This window comes from Mauremys mutica, chromosome 1, assembly GCF_020497125.1.
Source record: "Mauremys mutica isolate MM-2020 ecotype Southern chromosome 1, ASM2049712v1, whole genome shotgun sequence".
Lineage (NCBI taxonomy): Eukaryota > Metazoa > Chordata > Testudines > Geoemydidae > Mauremys > Mauremys mutica.
The window spans coordinates 30,519,949-30,542,737 of NC_059072.1; the positions used below are offsets into that span (position 1 = coordinate 30,519,949).

At 39.9% G+C, this 22,789-nt stretch overlaps 1 protein-coding gene across 1 annotated transcript in view; it reads left to right on the plus strand.

The window, feature by feature from the left end:
• SLC2A13 (solute carrier family 2 member 13) overlaps positions 1 to 22,372 on the plus strand; it is a 343,282-nt gene extending 320,910 nt beyond the window's left edge. The window contains exons 8-10 of the mRNA XM_044992726.1: positions 16,501 to 16,622; positions 16,762 to 16,914; positions 17,860 to 22,372. Of these exons, the coding sequence (XP_044848661.1) occupies positions 16,501 to 16,622; positions 16,762 to 16,914; positions 17,860 to 18,086 (502 nt within the window). The 3' untranslated portion in view covers positions 18,087 to 22,372. The remainder of the gene's footprint in view (positions 1 to 16,500; positions 16,623 to 16,761; positions 16,915 to 17,859) is intronic.
• Positions 22,373 to 22,789: the final 417 nt, after the last annotated feature.

The window sequence follows — 22,789 nt, forward strand, 5'->3', positions numbered from 1 at the left end:
TTAAAAACATGCTATTTCCTTTCTCCTGTGCTTTGTCAGCCCTCTCTATTTAAACTATAAGCTCTTTGGGGTAGGGACTGTCTTACTATGTTTTTGTACAGCATCTAGCACAATGGGCCTCTAATCTTGGTTTGGGCCTCTTGGCACTTCTGTAAGATAAATAAATCCTGTAAATCTCATTAATTGTGAGAATCCATAGGTACACAGCGTCTGATGTTAAGCCATTTGAAGCCAATGAAATGATTCCCATTGACATCAATGAACTTTGGATCAGACGCATATTGCCTACAATCCTTTAGGAGGAGTGATTGTAACACAGGGGTTGGCAACCTCTGGCACGCGGCTCGCCATCCCAGGCCAATGGGGGCGGCGGGAAGCACCACGGGCCAAGGGACATCCTGGCCGCAGCTTCCCGACTCCCCCATTGGCCTGCGACAGTGAACTGCGGCCAGTGTGAGCCGCGGTCCGCTGAACCTGCCAACGCGGCAGGTAAACAAACTGGCCCGGCCCGCCAGGGTGCTTACCCTGGCGAGCTGCGTGCCAGAGGTTGCCAACCCCTGTTGTAACACAATGTAACACATATGCTCTGTACCAAGAAAGTCAAGAGCTACTATAAAAAGTTGATACAGGATTCAAGTGAAAAAGAATTAAAGGATAGGAATATCATCAATGCCAGTCAATATGGCTTTATGGAAAATAGGTGTTGACAAACCTCATTTAATTGTTTGATGTGCTTACAAGTTTGGCTGTTAAAGGTAACTATATAGATATTGTGACAAAGTTCCTCCTCTACCTTGGTGGGTCCTGCACTTATTGGCAGATTTGCTCACCTCAGTGATCTTCCCCACAGTCTGGGTCAACTCCCCTGGTGTCTGATCAGGAGTTGGGAGGTTTGGGGGGAACCCAGGCCCACCCTCTACTCCAGGTTCCAGTCCAGGGCCCTGTGGATTGCAGCTGTCTATAGTGCCACAGGCCCTTCCTCCTGGTGTCTGATAATGCTTGTACTCCTTAGTCCTCCAGCAGCCCACCCTCTCAGCTCCTTGTGCCTCTCCTCCCCCCTCCCCCCGGAGTGAGCTCCTTTTTAAACCCAGGTGCCCTGATTAGCCTGCCTTGATTGGCTGCAGGTGTTCTAATCAGCCTGTCTGCCTTAATTGGTTCTAGCAGGTTCCTGATTACTCTAGTGCAGCCCCTGCTCTGGTCACTCAGGGAACAGAAAACTACTCATCCAATGACCAGTATATTTGCCCTCTACCAGACTCCCGTACCCTACTGGTTTGAGTCTGTCACAATATAATATACTTTTATTAGGCATTTGACTTAGTAACACATGACATTTTAATTAAAAAACTATCACTATACAATATCAATATGAGAACATGTAAAAGGATTAAGAACTGGCTAACTGATAAATCTCAAAAAGTAGTTGTCATTGAAGAATCATCATCGAATGGGGTATTTCTAGTGGGGATCCACATGGATCAATAGACTCAACACTATTCAACATCTTCATCAATAATCTGGAAGTAAATATAAAATTATTACTGATATAATCTGCAGATGACACAAAGATTGGCAGAATAGTAAAAAAAAATTATGACAACCGGGCAGTCATATGGAGCAATTTCTCTGGGCAAGCAGAGCCCAGGCAACCAAAATGCATTTTAATACAGCCAAATGTAAAATTACACATTTAAGAACAAGGAATGCAGGCCATATCGATGGAATGGATGTCTATCTCCTGGAAAACAGTGACTCTGAAAAGGTTTTAGGATTCAAAGTGGACAGTTTAAGGATCACTCTCAGTGCAGTGCTGGGTCAAAAAGGGCTCATGCAAACAAATGAGCAGGAGCAGAGAGATGATTTTATCTCTGTATACAGCATTATTGAGACTGATAATGGCATCAGAACTGAATTTTTAAAAATTGGAGAGGGTGCAGAAACGAGTCACAACAATGATTTGAGGGCTGGAGAAAATGCCTTACTGTGAAAGATAAAGTGCTCCATCATTTTAGCTTATCAAAAAGAAGATTGAAAGGTGACGACTGCAATATATAACCTTCACAGGGAGAAATACTGAGAACTAGGGGGCTCTTTAATCTATCAGAGAAAGGCATAATAGGAAATCATGGCCGGAAGCTGAAGAACAGATAAATTCAAATTAGAAATAAGGCACACATTTTTACCTGAGAGGGTGATTAGCCACTGGAACAAACTACCAAAAAAGTGATGGATTCTCCCTCTGCTGCAGTCTTCAGACCAAGACTGGATGCCTTTCTGGAAAACAGACTTTAGTCAGACATCAGTTGTTGGGCTCAATGCAGGGGTAATTGGTTGGGTTAGATCTTTGATATGCAGAAAGTCAGACAGGAGGATCTGATGGTCCCTTCTGATCTTAGACTCTATGAATTCATGCACTTGTACTACAGTCTTCTTTGACATCTGTTAGTAGCATGTTGCCCCTTTTCTGTTTATTCTGAAGAAATGGCTAAGAAGTTGTCTTAGACTTCTTACCACATTCAGCAGGTAATGCCTCATATTTAGAGGTTACGTAGCCAAGCTTAGGCTAAATGCAGAGCAGCTAATTTAGAAATGTACTAGGGAGATGCATGATTTTGTTAGCAGCAGTTTCACTGTAGTCATTGCTATTTTACATCTTTTTGACAGTCTGTTGACTGAATAATAGCTCCAGCATTTTATTGGTTAGGTAAAGAAAGCTGCAGCTGCAAAGCATGAAGACAGCACAGATTTTTCAAACAACCTATGAAAAATGCTAGTATCAGAATAAAACTGTTTAAACATTTTCGGTTTAATCCTAGGAAATTAGCATGCAGGCATATGTACAGGCAATAATGCGCAGAGTTAGATGCACACAGTATAGCATATAAAATCTGATACAAACATGTGCAACATGCTGCTCTCTGCCAGAATTTGAGGAGCATGAGTGAAGATACAATTATTAAATTGCATTTGTTATTTTCGTGGAAAAATTATGCAGGTAGTTTTCTTATGCCTGGGTGTGCCGAGATAAATGAAAGTGCTGACTTTTTTACATTTAAAATATGTATGAGCTAAAGAAAGAAAGCTTCGTTATTGATTTGAGGCATTAAGATGCCTGTAGAGCTTCCTGGAAGAAGGAAGATGAGAGAAGGTTCAGAAAGCAATATCCAATACGGGGAAATTGACACTTAATACAATGTACTGACAAGTGTTTCTGTACTACTAGGATCAGACCCTCTCAAGTGAATTTCACAAGCTCTACTCAAGCTACTGCTAAAGGATATTTTCTTTTAGCTAAAGTGGCAAGGCCCAGGCATTTAGAACAGAATAACCTGAGATCTGTCGCCACTAATGATTTTGATGTAATGGGTGGTGGCAGTGGTATAGCACCCTGGCCTGCTGTGGTGCCTAGAATTACCATAGGAGCAGAGAAGCAATCAATTTGGGGGGCACTTTAGGTAAACAAAGGAATATTTGAAAAAATGCAACACACTGGAGTCATGCTTTACTTGTAATGGCACAAATGCAACAAACATATATGTGTATTATACATAATGTTAAAGCAAAATGATGTATGCACTACATTTTGAAAATATAGCCCTTACTTAAAATAACACTGCCACAGTTGGCACCCTTGTAATACCAGTCAAAGCACAAGTCATGGACCGAAATGGCCATGATGCCGCTTTACTATAGAGGGGGTCCTTTCAGGTTAATGTTGAGTTACCTTGTTCAGAAAAGTTGCACTGCAGTTGCCCAGGATATACTTACTGTGAGTATTAATAATTAATTTATTTCCCATTGCTGTCAATCCAGCATTTTTAACCATAATATAATTAACATCTTTAAAATATTGCATGTGAAAAAGAAAGTATAAAAAACCACTGTCCCAAGCATTTTTATTCCTGGTTTATTTTACTTGAGTCTCCAATTTTTTAATACTCTCTCAAAAACCTGAAAAGACTAATCTTGCCTTTTCTGCTCTCCCCCCCCACCCCCAAATCCCCTTCATATTTCCAGTACAGCTTGAAATTAACATGACTTTTGGTATACTTTGTTTGTGCATCAGTCTAATGGACGACAGCCCAGCTCTGGAAGTAAGATTTGATATTTCCTTTAATGCTTAGCACTTACAGGGGCTTGATATTTTCAAAATGCTGTAAAATTAATAATCCTCACAACTCCCCCATAGGTATTTAAGTATTATCATTTTCATTTTACCAGTGGCAGAACAGAGACACTAAGAGCCTGATCCCAAATCCGCTGAAGTCAGTGTAAAGACTCATACTGAGTTCAATGGGCTTTGGAAAAGAAGCTCCTAGTGTCTGGAATCAAGGCCACACAGCAAGCCAGCAGCAGGACCAGGGAAAGAGTCCCTCACTTCAGCACTAAGCTCAGTCCACTAGACTAAGCTATAAAGTTCTAGCAGTGCAGCATAAATTTTCATCTAGCTCCTCGAAACAACACCAATTAATGTAAACATCTCATATGTAAACTAAATATATTATAGATGGGACAGGGAGCACCATCTATTATTAAGACAGGCCCACTCTTCCAATTATAAAATACCCATTATAAAAATCATGTACACATTTCAGTTGCTTAGAACTTTGCCAAATATATAGAAAGCAAGGCTTTCCCTGCTACCTTCCAAAAGTTCCAACGTAGCTTCATTGCTAAGTGTGAGCAGGTCGACACTGACCCTGAAAATAAGGCTTGTCAGAATTTTCCAAAACAATGGTGCCTTGGCAACAGGTTTCTCTGAAACACCAATTTTAATGTAGACATTTTATTGCAAAAATAATTCATAGCAAAATACAGTACACAATGAAGAGCAAAGAGCAAAATGGCTGAGCTTTTATGAGATTTTTATTTACCCTTGTACCTGTGCTTTTTATTTCCCAGACCTGCAGTAGGAACTGCCAGTCATACAACTGACAGTAAATATTTTCTCATTAGTATTGTTCTAGCCACACTTGCTGCTACCGAACTTATGTGCTGTGCCCTGCATTGCATAGAGACAGAAACTGCTGTTACCATTTCAGTTTGACATTTATTTACTTTGGCCTGCTCCAATTACTATAGCTGCTATCCAGTTAAAATGCCCAGTAATGTTTCTCTTCTTTGCCAAGGAACATATAATCTAAAATTCTCCACATTTAGTTGTCAGACACTGTAACGCTGGGACCTATAGAAAGCTCTAGGAATAACAGGTAGATAAAGGTTAGTCATCCACCTAGAACAGTATTCATATTTATTCCTGTTTAGTCTCACCAAGAACCTTGCAAACATGACATTAGGTTTCTTGCCCAAAGTAATCTCTTTTTCCAATATCTTTCCTTTTGGTGGATGTCAATATTTCAAAAGCTCATTAGCAGTTTTAGCAAAATGCTGCAACTGTCGGAAGATGTCCCTGATATTATTGTGTAACCAGAAGTGAAGCAGCATCTAGCTAAACACAGTGGTAAACGTGCACATTTTTCAAGCCTAGATCTGTTTTGCTTTTTAAATTGAAGCTGATCATCTGGCATAAAATGCTTTACTTACATGTGTGTTTTAATGTGTGTTTTAATGATCAAGACCTTACTCCAGATGTAAGTTACAGATGTAAGAATTGTGGATCTGGACATAAGCTCCTCCATAAGCTCCTCCTTCAATGGGTCCATTCTGAGGCATGTGAGCCAGTGACTCAGAAACTGTGAGAAAAGATGCTTGTTGATATTTCAGAATGTCATAAACAGTTTGTTAAGGGTTAAGGTCTCTTTTACCTGTAAAGGGTTAACAAGCAGTACCTGATGAACATCTGACCAGAGGACCAATCAGGGACAAGATAATTTCAAATCTCTGTGGAGGGAATTTTTTTTCTGTGTTCTTTGTTTTGAGGTGAGTCTCTCTTGGGAGTTAAGGGAGTCCAGACATCTTAATCAAGTCCTCCCAGGTTTCTGCAGTATTGTTCTTCTATTCAGTCTAGTGAGTATTAGAAAGGCGTACTAGTATTATAAGTTTATTTCTACATTTGCAATTGTGTGTTTTGCTGAAGGAATCTCTTTATTTCTATTGCTGTTACTTTGCTTTTACTGAGAAAGAAAGGGGGAGGGGGAGTTCTCTCCAGGTTTATAGGTTAGACTCTGTGTATTGTTCCATCCTGGTATTACAGAGATAGTGTACTTTCTTTTTGTTCTTTTAATAAATTCTTTTCTTTTCTTTGGACTTGGTTAATTCCTTCTCGTGTGGAAATTCAGGGGAAGGGGAGGGGGGAAGAGTGAGTTCCTCCTGGGTTCGATTCACGGAGTTGAATCGGTGTGTATCTCTCCAGAGTAGGCTAGGAGAGAGAGGGAGGGGGGAAGTGGGCTGCTTCCCTTTGTGTTGAGATTCAGGGAGATTGAATCTGTGTTCCCCAGGGAGAGTTTTGGGGGGAACAGGCAGTGTGTTATCCACTTTAAACGTAACTGGTGGCAGCAGGACCACATCTAGACTAGGATTAGTTTAGAGGAGCTCATGCAGGTCCCCATCTTGGAACCCAAAAGCTCCAAGTGGGGGAGAAAACCTATGACACAGAATTTAGTTACTTTTGAAATCAATTTATTATTCACCTGTTGGCAAAGAGAGTTATGCGTTGAGTCTTAGTTCCGATGGCATTAAGACCACATACATATCATCAGGTCCTGCACTGAAAGGAATACTGCACCTTTGCTCCAAAATATATGTTCTGCTTCATCAGTTGCCTCTCCAGATTCACTCTGGATTCTCTGTGGATATGAATCTTACAAGTTCAAGAGCATTTTTGTTGACCGACTGTTACAGTCTGCAGTCTCAACCTTCCACAATGGTTCACTTGCGCCTGAGACTCTTTGGCAACTTGTACACAGGTGGTTCAGTTTGCCATCTTGCGCCTTCGCCCTCTTTAAATGTGGCTCAGGCCAGTTTACTGTCCAACCCTTCACCCCTTTGACAGGTTGGTCCACTTCCCTCCATTGATCCTGGACTTCTTGAAAGCCCTACATCAGAATGGCCTATTCAGCAAAATGGAAGCAGTTTTCAATGTGGTTGTTGGCCAGTGGAGTTCAGCCGGCATTATTCTTGCTGCATCTTCAGTTGTCGGCCTTGAAGGTTCATCTCAGCATTTCATTCACCCATTCATGGAATACTGGTATTTTCCAAAGTCACGGTAGCAAGATTCTTAAAAGGAATTCTTTGTCTCCATCCGCTGGAGTGGGACCTTTGTGGGACCTTAGCACAATCTTAGAGGCTCTGATGGGCCCTCTGTTCAAGCCTCTGACATCTTGTCCCTTACCTCTCTTGTGTCAAAAACCTACATTCCTGGTGGCAATAACATCCACAAGGAGAGCATGTGAGCTGCAGGCTTTGATGGCAGACCCTCCTTATATACAGTTCTCCAAAGACAAAGTGACCTTACAGCCGCACCCCAAATTTTTGTTTAAAGTGGTCTCAGATTCATTGGAACCAGGCAGTGTATTTACCTGTGTTCTTTCCTAAGCTGCATTCATCTCAGAGGAGCAGTGCCTTCACATGTTAGACATCAGAGGATGTCTAGCCTTCTACCCAGACAGGATTAAATCCTTTAGTGCTTCGCCTCGCCTGTTTGTGTCATGTGCAGACCCTGTGAAGGGGCAAGCGGTCTCCTCACAGATGATCTCTAAATGGGTAACATCCTGTATCAAGACTGTACATGAAATAGGTTCATCTATACTCTCCTCAGTGGGAGCAAGCCCCTTCTGCCAGAGTGCAAGCTACGTCAGTGGCATTCTTAAGTGACATCTCAATATTGGACATTTGCAGGGCTGCCACATGGTCATCAATACATATGTTTATGAATCATTATGGCATTACCATGACATCCAGAGCAGATGCAAACTTTGTGAAGGCAGTCCTGCAGTCCTTGTTTAAATAGACTCTGAGTCCCACCCACTATGGGTACTGCTTGTGAGTCACCTAAGTGGAATTCATGGCTGTATCTACTTGAAGGAGAAGAAACAGCTACTTACTGTAACTAGTTCTTTGAGATGTGATGCAGCTGTGTATTCCATGGCCCTACCCTCTATGCTCTCTGCATCAGAGTCTAGTCGCTGAGTGATGGTGGGAAAGAACTGAAGGGGGATTGAGGCAGCTCTGTCTCAGATAGCCAGGGGAAGGGGTGTGTCCACGAGACGCACGCGCTACCTCCTGTAGGTAGTGCTAGGAAAAATTCTCGAGCTCTGGTTGGGCGTGCACCTAGTAGAATAGACATCTGCATCATATCTCGAAGAACCACAGTTACAGTAAGTAACCGTTTCTTATTTTTGCATTAAAAAGCATTTCATTTTACTTTTTATCCTACACAAGTCGTTTCATCCTTGATTATTTTTTTTTAACTAGAATCTTTTCAGCTGCAGAGCACACTGGAAGAAGATACTTTTATGATTGTCTCTCTCTCTCTCTCTCCCCCTCTCCAGTCGAGACATTACTTGGGGAGAGGAACATGTGTAAAACTGTAGGTGGTGAAACAAGGCTGCATCTAAAGAAAAGGATGGGTTTATATGTATATATATGTATGTTAGGTTTTCAAATTGAAACCATCCGTATTGGATTTTTACTATTCTTCAAATGCATTTTCAAAGTTCAATATAAAACAAAATTATTGAGTTTTATTTTTTAAATGTGGTTAGCAAGATTTTTCTACTCTAGAGACATCTAACTAGAGCATAAAGATGCTTAGAGGGAAAATCACCTGCAGAGTATAGCGGGAGCTGTTTTAATATAAATACTAGGAAATGCATCCAAATATTGATGTTATTGGCCCAGATCCTTGATTGCACCAGAAGAGCACATGGTGTAGATCACGAAGGAGTGCAAAGATGGCTTTAAGTTTTTCCTCTGATCCTGGGACCCGTGAGCTCTAAGACAGTCCCAGGTGAAACTTAGATCTGCCTGAATGCTGAATTCCAGTAGATGGGATTGCCTCTGTATTACTTGGAAATCCCTTTACCCAAGGAGAATCCTCAAATGGTCAGATCAATTAACGGGCTAATTCTCCTTTACACCAGAGGTTATGAGGCAGAGCAGCCACAGTGAATCAGCCCTGTTATCTTATGGCAAAAATAAATTGTGGATCATCATCATCTTTATAACTTGGCACAGGAACTTGGCATTCTGAGTATTAATAGCCCCAAAGTGGATGTACACTGCGCGAGCAGTGAAAAGCAAGTGTTATGTAAAGGAGAATCAGACCCAACGTCTTTGTACACCATCAGCAGCTAGGGCTACTGTGATAAATGAAGTGGGGGAGGATAGCTCCCTTTTATGGACACCCAGCCAGCCAATAGCTATAAAATCCCTCTTAGTAGCTGTTCTCTAATTGCTCTACCTGTAAAGGGTTAAAAAGTCTCACTGCTATGCGTAGGTAAAAGGAAGTGAGTGATCACCTGGCCAAAAGAGCCAATAGGAAGGCTAGAACTTTTTAAAATTGAAAAAAAAACAAACCCCTTTTGTCTGTCTGTTGTTCTCCCAGGGAGAGGCAGACAGGGCAACAGCTATGCTGTAAGAAGCTTGGGCCAGGAATGAAAAAATCATCAGTATCATACCTAGAAACTACTCATTTAAACCCCCAGATATGTAAGTAAATCAGGAAATGTCTAGGAAAAAGACATTTCTGGACCTCAAGAAAGTGATTCTTGCTGCTTCATTCTTATAGTTGCTCTTTTAAAATCTAGCCTGAGTTCCCAGATGTATTTTCTTTTTTTTTATTAATAAAATTTACCTTTTTTAAGAACAGGATTGGATTTTTGTGTCTTAAGAGGTATGTGCACATGTTGTTTAATTAGCTGGTGACAACAGCTGATTTCCTTTTTTTTTTTTCTTTCTGAACTCTTACCGGGAAGGGGGATGAAAATGCTTGAGGGTTCCCCACAGGAAGGAATTCCCAAGTGCGCCTTCCTGGGTTCTCAAAGGGGTTCTGCACTTGGGTGGTGGCAGCATGTACCAAACTAAGGTCAGAGAAAAGCTGTAACCTTGGGAGTTTAATACAAGGCTGGAGTGACCATTAATTAATTTTTAGACTCCTTGAGGGCCCCACCTTCTGCACTCGTAGTGCCAGAGTGGGGAATTAGCCTTGACAGCTGCACATCATCTCCAATTACAAGGAATTGTTTTTAAATGTTTATTTTATGAAGAGTTCAAAGAGATGAATCATAACACTGAGTTTGTAGAAAATTATTTTATATCCTTAGACTGCGTGGACTAAAGCTTTGAACTTTTAACTGTATTAGTCTAAAAGGCTGGTAAATAGGCCAGAATGTTAGAAAGGGGAGGCCATCATATATAATACATTTTACTATGAAAAAATCCTTTGGGTTAAAAATCTAACTGCCACAAATGTGCTTAGTGGGACAACAATACCCATCTTTATAGGAATATAATATTTTTCTGCGCTTGTTGGGTAATATCCTGTCTGCCTATGCTCTGGGTGTCCCTAAACCTTCAACTGCCTGAAGCTGAGACTGGATGACACTCGATAATTGCCCTGTTCTGTTCATTTCGTCTGAAGTGTCTGGCACTGGCCTCTGTCAAAAAATGGGATAATTGGTCTAGATAGACCATTGGTCTGACCCATTATGGACATTCTTATGTTCTTATTGTCTACTTCATGATGTTGCACCAATATGTCACCCTTACAACAAAGCAAAAGTTAATAGGAATTAGAGAAGGAAAAGATCAGTTGGGTCACCTTCTCTTGCCTTGCTGAATATTTTTTCCAATATACTTCCTAATGATTTCTCTAATGTAGTTCTAAATTATGCCCATGCTGGTATTTCCAGCAGTGCCCTGGGGAGTTATTCTGCAGGCCAGTTGGCCTCATTGTTAGGAAAACTAATGCTGACTCTCAAGGAAAATATCCTCTTCTCAGCTTCATCCCATTACTTCTACCTATACCATGTTGGACAACCAAGAGCAGTTTTTATCTTCCTGAGTGTTTACATGGTTTTAAAAATGTGTTAATATATTGCACATTAAAAATATGTATTTATGGTTATAAAAATCTAAAGACAACTGAAGTCCATGACTCCAGTTAACTTCAAGAGACCTTGGATTAAGCCCTTAGAAAATAAGATTTTTCAAATATTCCTAACTATAGTCACCTTTCTGATTAAGAAATGCATTCTGTGGTCACAGTGAAATCAGAAAGTGACACACTTCTGTGTAAGCATAAGAACTTTAAAATTATTAGCAGCATTTGACTTGAGATGATGATAGTGGTGACTTACTATGTATAAATGGATGTATTAAAAATAAATAACCCAGTAAATTAATCATTTGTTTCAAATAAGTTTTTACCATATTTACCTCAAGTAAAGTTCCAATGATCTTGTCTAGCATTACTATAGGTAAGTGTTAATAAGCGTCTCCTCTGAGTTCAAAACAAATAGTGTTACCACATTAACATGAATTACTACAAATTGGCTTTTGACTGGAACACCATAGCCTACGTCATTATATAAACTATTGCTCTAGATTTGTTTCCAGCCCGTGAGGATGATAAAATCTCCTGTTAGCAGTTTGAGTGCTCCTGAGATACTGAAAGTAATTTGGGGTAGATTTCTCAATATGCTGTGGCTGTTTAGTTTCCATTAATTAAAGTAAAGGGTGCTTCTTAAAGTGTTTGCAGAAAAAGCAACTTGCATTAAAATATTTTAACTGTGAGACTATTATGTTTTCACTTCAACTGCAATTTAAGGGGAAGTGATGTGATATATCCTTATAGCTTATAGTTTTATGATCTGACACATTCTTGTTATTTATAAACTCTTTCTGCTGGGACCTGATTTGCATAATTTCTTTTGTAAACTATTGCCATGGAATTTTCTCCTTGTATTTGCATTTCCATTAAAGTGATGAAATTGCTCAGAAAGCATTTGGGTAACTACCATAGATATTCCATTCATGCAGTTCCAAATACAGCCCTTTATGTAGCTGCATGCTGTATAGTTGTTATTATTATCATATTTTCTTAGTAAAATGGTAGATGATTGCATTAGAATGACTACATTAATAGTACTTCATAGTCTAACCTATTGGCCTTGTGTTTGTTTTATTTATTTATATTTCTTGATGTGTCAGCCTTCAGCAAATGCAAATATATATCTCTATTTGTAGCTAATGGGTTTCTTCTGGGTGCCATGTGCCACCTCATTATAGAGACGATAAAGATAGAGACAAAGCACAGAGGATCATACCTGCCCAAGTTTCTACTAACATTTAGTTTCTAATGTTGTGTTTTCCTATTCCTGTGACACGGAATCAGCTTTCCTTGTGTAACCCCCAAGGAGATTACCTAGATTCCTGGGGCTATGTCTGCTGGCAGCTCAGGGATGAGGCACACTGTCCCTGGTAGGGAGGGGGAGCCACGGCAAACTCAGAGTCTGCCCGGCAACCAATAGGGAGTGAGATGCCCCTCCCAGGGCGTTCAGGAAAGGTCAAAAGAACAGGAGTACTTGTGGCACCTTAGAGACTAACGTCAGAAGCCATTTTTGAGTCAGTCTCAAGCCAGCCATGGGAGGGGCCGGACTGGCTGTGTGGGGAGCTGGTGAGTCCCAGGCCTGCATGCAGAGTTCCCCCTGAGAATTGGCCTCTAGGGACCTGCAAGCAAGATCCTCAGCTGGGCTTTTCCCTCTCTGCCGATGATTCCCAGTTTGTAGAGTTTTGCTGGGAAACTCCCCCAGCCAGGCTGAGTTAGCCCTCCAGCTCCCTAGGTGAGATCAGTCACCACTTGGTCAGCTCTGCTCTGCCTGCTAGTTCAGGGCTGCTGCCTGCTGCTGTGTGTGTCTAGACGCTGGGCTAGGAGACTGCAGTTTGGATTTTAGTACAGTTGTGTAATCTGCACCTTGAGCCCTGCACCCCTTTGTGGGGAGGGGAAATCCTGGGACCGAAGCAGTCTGATTCCTGCTTGAAGAGGATCCCTGCCAGCAGAGATCAGCCTCTCTGCAGTGACTGAGGAGTCCAAAGTCATCTCTGAACCTGAGGATCATTCATGGAGTTTGTGAGTGCACCATCTTTTAGTCAGTCAGTCGGGAAATTTGTTTTGGGGACCCCCTACTCCCTGAACTGTGTCCTTAAGCCAGGGAGTAAGGGTTTGGGGACTTTATAACCTGCTGCATATTAAACCTGTGGAGGGATTTACCACCTTCTCCCACTTGTGAGTCCTTTGGGCTGTACTGAACCCTGTCAGCCACACTGCTAAACCACTGCAGAGAAGAATTTTGTGGTCATAGGTCATCAAGGGCCCCAACAAAGTAGGTGTACCAATGGGACACTGATCTTACATTTGCTACATCAAGTCACGTGACTGGGGAAAGTCACAGGTATTAGCAGCGTGGGCACCGGTGAACCTAACAACAGTGTTTTACCCTGTTATGTTGTATTTGTCTCCTGTTTAATTATAATTATTGTGTTGAATATATTGTATGTGTTTGTGTTATTTCTTGGAAGTCTCCAACTATCTGGCAAGTAAGTGGGGGTTACCCTGTGGTTAGAATTTTCCTCCCAAGCTACCCTGGTGACCCTGCCAGGAAGGAGTGAGGGGGACGGAGTCACCGCCAAATAAATTCATAGGAAAAAAGAAAGAAGATACACCCAGCTGAGTGGGTGGCGGGATCTAGAAGAACCCAGACCTGTCCATCAAAACCTGTAAGCGGATTGGCATTAAAGAAGATAGCCGGGTGGAGAGGGGGCGCTACGCTTGAATCAGTAATTCCTCTCCGTTACTGACATTTCTAGAGAGAGCAGATGAGTGGCCCCAGCAGAAGGAGGTTTTTAATGACATGTTTCCCCCCCCCCCCATGTGCTTTATGTTTGTTCCATTCTGTCAAAAGTAGGAGGACACATCTGGAGAAAAACTGTGATAGAATGAAACATCCAAGCCTCTTGGTGGTGATACCTATGGGAAATCAGTAGGTTGGTGCATGCCGGTAGATATAGCTACAAGATGATAAAACAAAGTAACATGTTTGTTTACTGTGAGGAAAAAAATCATAAGCAAGCAGTGGGCTCTTCTTTGATGGGCAGCTGCAGTGCAGACTGAAAGGAACAAAAAAACCAATTACAGTATTGTTTGCAACAAGACATTTTAAAGTAATAATCAGCTTGTATTCATTACTATGCACCTGCAAATGAAATAAGAGTAACAGTGAAAGAAGCAAATGTGTGCTAATGAAACTGTAGGTCATTGTCTGAGCAATTCCGTGATTTGATGGTGATGCAAATGCAAAGGAGGTGACCATGCAGAGGTGGATGGGAGAAAGCTATGCAATCACCAGGTGGTAGGATATTAAATATATCAAAAATCATTTGCTCGGCATTTAAAGAACCACCAACTTACACACAAGGATAGTCTTCCAGTGCAATTCACAATCTTGCATGAATATCACACACTGTACATTGCCTGAATCAAATTGAACCTTTACCCATCAGTGAGGAATGCATGAAACTGTTTATAGTGTAAAAGTTTGCCAAAAAAAGGTAGGGGATGTTGTTTTTCTAGCTATTTCAGTGTACAAAATAACATTGAACTAAGCCACAAACAAAATATAAGACAAGACCTGGTGTAATGTTTAACAGTTGGGAGAGCCAACCAGAAGAAATTACAAAGATTATAGCAGTTTCCTTGATCCCTCAGTCTTAATCAGGTTTGCAACCTGGGATCTTGTTAGATTGCCAGCTGCTTCTGGATATCCATGTAGCAGCAGTTGCTAAAGATCTGTTTATTCTTTCTGCCTGGCAAGTTGATAGTCATCTTTTGTGGGGGTACTTAACTGGCCTTGGTTATCCATATGTTTGTCACCTGAAGGCCAGAAACAAACCAGCAGAAACTGAATGAGACAGGGTTACTAAACGTACCCTTTATTGTACAGAGAGCGAATTATGGTTCCACGGGTACATCAGTGTTAGGAGATGAAAGGAGTCACTTAATAGCTATGTGCTGCTTCAGCTGCTGGTTCTCAGCACTCGGTCGCATTTCACAAACCAGCAGCGTACCAAGGTGTGACAGTTTTTCTTCTGGAGTTTTTTGGGAACCAACTGTAATAATGACAGGCCCAACAATACGTTCCAGATGGTAATTTCTGCTCTTCGTCCTCGCTCCTTATTGCCCATTTACACCAATGCATCGTGTTTTTCATGCTGTATGACACATCAGATGCATGGGTGTGCAGCTGAATCTGAAATTTTTAACCCACACAGATTTTCAGTTCTTTATACTTTTTCGTCATCAAATAAGTAACGTGTCTATACTGTAGAGACACTGTCATCTTAAAAATCACATTTCTGACTGAAAATGTGTACTATGGTAGTCAACAGTGACGGCTAAGGTTATTATAATTAAAAAGCTATTGGGGGAAGGGAGAAGAAAATGTTTTCTTCAAGTTTATTTATTTATGCATTTCACAGCACAATTGGCCATTGTATACAGTCAGTTAGTTAATTTCTGACTTGCTGAAAAGATCCTTATAAACAAACAGGAAAATCCTTATGAAAAATAATTAATGAATTGTAATAAATCAAAACATACTATTTAAAGAGTGCTCTATCAGGAAGTGGATTTTTTTTAAAAAAATAGTCAATTTGGTGGTGGTCCTTTAAATCTATACAAACTAAAATACTAAACTAGTTCACTGATACTAAACTATGTTGACATTACATTTTGATGTGCTTTTATATGCATGGATCATAAGCTCTATTTTGGACACATTATTGCTGGAAATGCACAATTTCTAAAAGCATGCGGAGTGGGAGAGATGGAGATGGAGAGGCATACTTCTTCTCCAGCAATTCAAATACTTTCTCCTTACATACAGTTTAGGCCATGTAGTACTATACATAGATGACGTTGGTGTAGTCTTTAGAAGAAAAGAGCTTTTTCCCCCCTGTTATACAAACATGTTTTTCCTGGTTTTGGCACAGGCCAATGCCTTACTGGTTATGTCCAAAGATTCCATTGTAAAAACTTTGAGTTAAAAGTTCAGCATCCTACACTTCTGCCATGAATACACTACTGTTGCAGCACATCCACTCATGGGCTTGATGCTGCACCTCTTACTCAGATGGGTAATGTTTATGTGAATTGTTTTTGGTGGGACTACTCATGTGTAGCAAAGACTATTCACCTGAAGAACTGTAGGATTGAGCTCCAAGAACATGAATACACTATTTAAGTGCAGAGCCTCTGGTTACTATTCCTTGGGCCACAATGTCAAACACAAAATGTCTTTGAATAGCTTTGAAATAGGCATATATCTGAATGCAGCATTTGGCTCAAAATATCTTTAATAAAGTAAGGAACAATTCTGTTTTCTAACTTTATATTTGCTTGATCTGACATTAAAAATTTTGAAAATATATTTGCTGCTGCTGTTTTTTTCATTAAGACATTCCAGATACCACATTTGTATTGAAATGCTGCTAATTTCCCTGAACATGATTATCTAATGATAATTTTATATGGTTATTTTTCAGGTGTTCGAATGAAACCAGATTCAAAAGAGAAGAATTATTTTGGGCATACAATTTCTGCCCTACTCCATACTCTTGGACAACACTTCTGGGCCTTATTTTATACTTGGTTTTCTTCGCACCTGGTAAACACATACTTGTTTTAGCACATAGCTTTCAGTCAATAGCAAACATTTGAAGTTCTTAATGGTCAGACCATTTGAAGCTTCTCTTACTGTTCAAGCTGATTGTTATACTAAAATTGATCATTTTTTAAATTCTCAGGAATGGGACCTATGCCCTGGACAGTAAATTCTGAAATTCATCCGCTTTGGGCTAGAAGTACAGGAAATGCATGTTCATCTGGCGTAAACTGGATTTTCAATGTTCTGGTGTCACTGACATTTTTGCATACAGCAGAATACCTTACATACTATGGTAAGATGTTGTTTGTGTCTTAATCTGCAGTATTAATATTTGTATTGTCTTACATGCCACATAGATTTACTACAGTTTAGATGCTATACTAACTTTTTTGTGGTATTACATTTTAGCTGCAAAGCTCTTGATTACACTAGTTTAGTAACTGCATCTGACGAAGTGGGTATTCACCCATGAAAGCCCATGCTCCAATACATTTGTTAGTCTATAAGGTGCCACAGAACTCTTCGCCACTTTTACTAGTTTAGTAAGTTTCATTCTTTAAGAAGGGAATGCAGACAAATAATTTAAAATGAGGAAAATAAAGGAAACCTGTTTAGTGTAATACTGTGGAGCTCATTTAAAAGAGTAGCATTTGCCATTTTTTATCACATAGTAGTATCTGAAATTCTCCTTCATGTCATTACCATCACAGACCTTGGTGATAGGACTCACATGCCTAGTCATGTGGTCATACAGGCATTGTAAATAATAATTAGGTATAGGATAAATTCAAGAGCCTGGTTTAATCTTCGTAATCCTTTTGGCTGTTTTTGTTGATGTTTCTCTGTTTTTTGGGTCACCTCAGGGCCCACTGAATCAGGGGGATAGCCAAACCTTCCCTTTCATGTGTCTCTTCACTGCAGACCTCCAGTAACATTATTGCTATTTATTTTAACTGATGGGAAGTTAAAAGGATCTGTATGAGTTTCCATGTTACGCTAAAACCAAAAGGAATATTGCTCCTTACTAATTTGATTTATTATAAAGTGATGTAAAAAAGCAGTTTTTTCTCATGTCCACAGACATGTACTCCTTTATTGTAATGCTGCAGTTCATATTTCACAAGCTTCTTTGATTTCTGTAGCCTCTTAACTCTGTTTCTTTTGATCTGTGTGAGATGGGGGAAAGACGGGGGGATAAAGTTCTGTAACCTAGCATGTGTGTTGTTTTGTATTGCAGGGGCATTCTTCCTCTATGCAGGATTTGCTGGTATGGGACTCATTTTCATCTACGGCTGCCTTCCTGAGACTAAAGGGAAAAAACTAGAGGAAATTGAATCTTTGTTTGAAAACAGGCTATGTACATGTGGTATTTCAGATTCTGATGAAGGGAGGTATATTGAATATATTCGGGTGAAGGGAAGTAATTATCATCTGTCTGACAATGATGCTTCTGATGTGGAATAATTTTCAGCTGCTGATGTATTAATCATTTAAAAGCCTTCCGGGGGAAGAGCAGCTCTTGGTGACCTCACTGCCCTGCTTCTGGTCTGGTTCTCCTTTCTACTGCCTAGTTACAAATGCCTTCGTGTACTAAAATACTTCATTTGGGAGAAAATGAAACGTAATACTGTTTGCCTGATCATGGAAAGTAATGGTTTCCAAAGGGGATCTAATTCTTCGACTGTATGAATTTACCAATGGTGTGCAATACAGGTATCTGTGCATTATACCAAATGAAATGCATACGATGTACCATACTGTATAGCCTTATCTTTCTTTGCTGACAAAAGTTAAAATAATGTAATAACTAATCAGTAACCAGATGAATCATAAAAGTAGAATAAACCTGGGAACAGGGGCTGGGTTCACAAAAGAACTTTAACTTCTAGGCACCTAAAAAATCACTGGGATTCACAAAATGGGAGTTAAGCATTCAGGCTTCCTCTACAATGACTGGCGGGATATAGGCACTTATGAATGGGATTCACCAAAGCCAGTGCACTAGGCGGATTCCTCTAGCCAATGGGAGATGCCGGGAGGACGGGGGGAGGTGTCCTAAGCCCTGTCCCTCTCTGAGAGTCTGGCACGTAAATCCAGACTGGAGGGAGACATCTCCTTCTCCTTGGGATTCTCAGCTGCAAGCCCTCTCTTAGAGATACACCAGGAGTTAGGGCACTCACCTGAGAGGTGGCAGATCCCTATTTGAGATCCTTCTCTGTCTCAGGTGGACGGGCGACTTGAAGCAGGGCACTCCCACGTCCCCGATAAGTACCCTAACCACTGGGATAAAAGTTGAATGAGGTCCCCCTCTGCATCCTCCTCCTGTGAGCATGCATCTAAGATTGGGCCCCGCAGCGAGTTAGGCGGATGAATTCCTATCTTCCCCTGGTTTGTGCATTGCACTGGGGCTTAGGCATCCAGACACCTACAGAGGAGCCATAGTGCATGTACTGAGTGGCACAATATCAGTACCAAGGGAAACTTTTAATGCAAAATCTTAGGAACTTACAGGGTTTGGCAGCAACTGAGCAGGGGTTTTGTGAATCCCAGTGGTGCCTGATCCTGGGATTTAGGTACCCAAAGTGGCAGTTAGGTGCCTAAATCCCTTTGTGACTTTAGCCCTATGTATTTGGTGTTTTTGCTACAGCAGCCTGAATATGAAATAAGCAGAATGAGAAATCCACAGGATGCTGTAGAAATTATCACACAGTTTGAAAATACAAACATCTTCTGTCTTTATGGGAGAGATGTGTCTCCTAATAGGATTCCCCTCTTGTTTCTTTGTGTTGGTATTCAAAGGTCTGTACTAAATTGCTCCGTGTTTCAACTCTAGTGTCACAGTGGATGTTGGTTATATTACTCTATCCAGATATTGATCTTTGACCATATATTACGATCAGTAGTTGGTATTTGTGACCTAAATTGCCAAAGAATGACCTTAAGCTCACAGTAAGGTGTAATTAAACGTTATTGCCTGGACAAATAAACTGACACATATTGATAAGTGCCACTTAAAGGCCTAAGTTAACTGGAAAAAAGTGATCTTTCATTCCCATTTGTGCATCTGAGCATTCGGGTACGTGTCCAGTTTTGAACACAAATATCAGTTTAAAAAAAAAAGAAAAATAGGGATAAGATCTTGTGTTAAGTTCACAGCAATCAGTGCCCCTTTGCTCATTAATATACGTCACTTTCAATTTGTCTTATGTGCAAAGTAAATAATTTCTAGCAGGTCTTTCCTCCCTTTACTCAAACAGTGTCTTTGGATCTGAAAAGAAAATTAGCAGTATTCAAATGCTGATATTTACTCATATTAATTGTCTTATGAAGCATTGCAAAATTGTCAGGAAAATTCACCGTGTCAGGCACAAAAAGCTGCTCACCCACATTCACCATGGTAATGAAAAAATTAATGGTATTTTATTCACCTGCCAAAAAAATTACTTGCATTGGCAAGTAGAATCTTACAAGGCTGCATTAAAATATCATGATATTTTCCTCCCTCTCCACCCCTTACCCAGTTAATCCTTCAGAGAAATAAGTTTTTAAAAAAATTTGGAAGCTTGAAGTCATACCCTTGAAATTCACAATGAAGGAAAAATCACTTTTCACATATACCATTTCCTCCCTTTCTTTTTATGATGTACAGTTTTGATGAAAATATATGAGATTGTTGGGTTTTATAGATATAGGTCTGGAGGCCTTTTCATGGATTGAGAGACATATTTTGAATGTGGGTTTGCTCTCTGAACGTTATTTGTTGCCTAATTATTTTTAGTGGGTCACACATGGGTGGTAAGTTTGTATTGTAACTCTTTGCTAGATCTGATTTATATTGCTCTATATAATTTTATACAGGGGCTTTTCTAACTCCTTGAATTTTCTTTGAATTGTGTGTTTTGTCAGAGTTGAGTGTGACTGTCTTTTTAACTTTATAAAACTGTTAATGAAAAGAAATGTTTAAAAAGCAAATGTTTTAAAACATCCCTCTGTAATTTGGAAAAGGAGGAAATAAGCATGACAATCAGAGGGCTTTTAAATATGTCACAGTCACTGAGTTTTGGCATGATTGGACTCTGAATATGCACCTGGTCAGTTAGAGGGCCAGGCTCCCAGGCCTCAGATCTCTGCTCTCAAGTATGAGATGTTGAAAATGTTGCAGCATGTACAAGTTCAAATGTACACTCTATTAGGCACACTGTTGCCAGTTTATAGCCTTCACTGAAGGCACAACTTAGTCTTAAATACTTTTATGGGTAAACTGGCTTCTGCCTGACCCCCAAAAGTCTGTTCTCCAAGGCCATGCTTCAGAAAAGAATCCCTATTCAGGACAGCATGTAAGCACATGTTTAAATGCTGTCCTGAATAGGGACAGACTTTAGCACTTACCTCTCCTAAGGCCCTGACCCAGCAATGCACTTAAGCATGTGCTTAACTTTTAGCATGTGATTAGTCCCATTGATTTAAGTGCTTTTGCTGGACTGGGGCTTAAGCCACTTGAAATGCAGCTGATCACTAACAACTTTAGTGATCAACTGTCACTTCACTGCACCAACATCTATGATTAGACAAAATTACTGCACCGCTGTCACTCATTTGGCATAATTGAAGTAAAGTGACTGTAATAGGAATTGTCAGAAGATCAGTGACTTGTTTTTCTGCAAATGCTGGGGCTTTTGAGCAAAAGAAGACCATTATCCTTTGTCAACAGTGTTTCTTGGGTGTTCTCATAAACTACATTCCGCTGTGCACAGTACTCTGCTATATTTCTGACACTTACAACTTTTATCTTATTGTAGACAATTTTCTAAAGTCATGCATGACATTTCCCTACTCTCTAGGCATAGAGACTAAAAACACAATGCATTTCAGCTGTGAATGCAGCTGAGTAATGAGGGCACAAAACCTACTGGCTGCTTTTCTGTCACCTTCTCTCCCCCCTCCTTCCCCGCCCCATGGAGTTGGATTTAAGTCTTCCTTTTACTATTGCTTTATACAAAGATAATATTCCATCTCTTATAAGTATTAGACATAATACCAAGCATTATTTATAATAAAAACAAGATCAACTGAATACTTGAATTAACCTTACATAATTGGGATTTTATTTTTCGAATCCGTTAACATTTATAATGTATGAAGAAAACTAAACAAATATTTCTATTTTGCAACAGGTTTTAATATTTGTGCATATTTTACTTTCTAAGAGATTTTGCTAGTGTGAGTAGACTTATTAACATTCCAGATAAAAGGTTATAAATACAATGTAGCTAAATTTCTTATGACAGGATTTTAATTTATAAAAGAACATAAATAGTATGTCTAAGCACAATATCATTTTTATTAAAAGCTTTCTGCAGAAGATGTGAAATTATTTCTTCACAAGTACTACATGTTTAATTCAGGGCATCAGGAAAGTTAAAGTAGGATTGGTGGTATAATTTTGGCTAAATTGGCACGAGTTACATATGAAATTCCCCAAAATGTAAGTATCTCTGATGCTTCAGATCATGTAGGTTTGATAATAGGTATAGGAGATGTTAGTCCAGATGCATATTTTATTTTTTTTAAATTTTATTAAAAATTAATTTGTTAATCTGTAGCATTCTAAAGCTTCTTTAATGTAATTTGCAAGTTGTTTCTGCCCCTTGTCAAATTGCTGGTCAAATTGTGGTTTTTTTTGTCTTTTTTGTTTTTTTTTAATTGCGTTTGAAGATAATCATTAAAGTGGACTAAGCCCTTTAGGGATCATTTAGTAACGAAATCTAGTTGCTGTGCATACACAGTAGATAATTTTTATCTTGTGAGTTGTAGTGATAGCAAGTCTGAACCTTGTAATAAGGGAAGAGGCATTAAAATAAATGTTGTTGTGCTTACTTCTTGTTGTATAAAATGGAAGTGGCAGTGTCTTTCTTGTATAAGAGTTAGGGCTGGAGAAAAAAGAGCAAAGATGTCATATTAAAAGACTCTGAAAGTAACATTACTGTTGAGACACCCATCAAGGAGGACAAGGAGTTGTCTTTTTCTTACCTCATTATACATTAACCAGAGAGTTGGGGTCATGCAAAGTTATTCACCAAAGTGAATGTGCCAAAAGGGAAAATCCTGCCACCTCCTTTGCAGGTGTGAATGGACATCTGGTAGGGGCAATGCTGTAATTCTGCCCT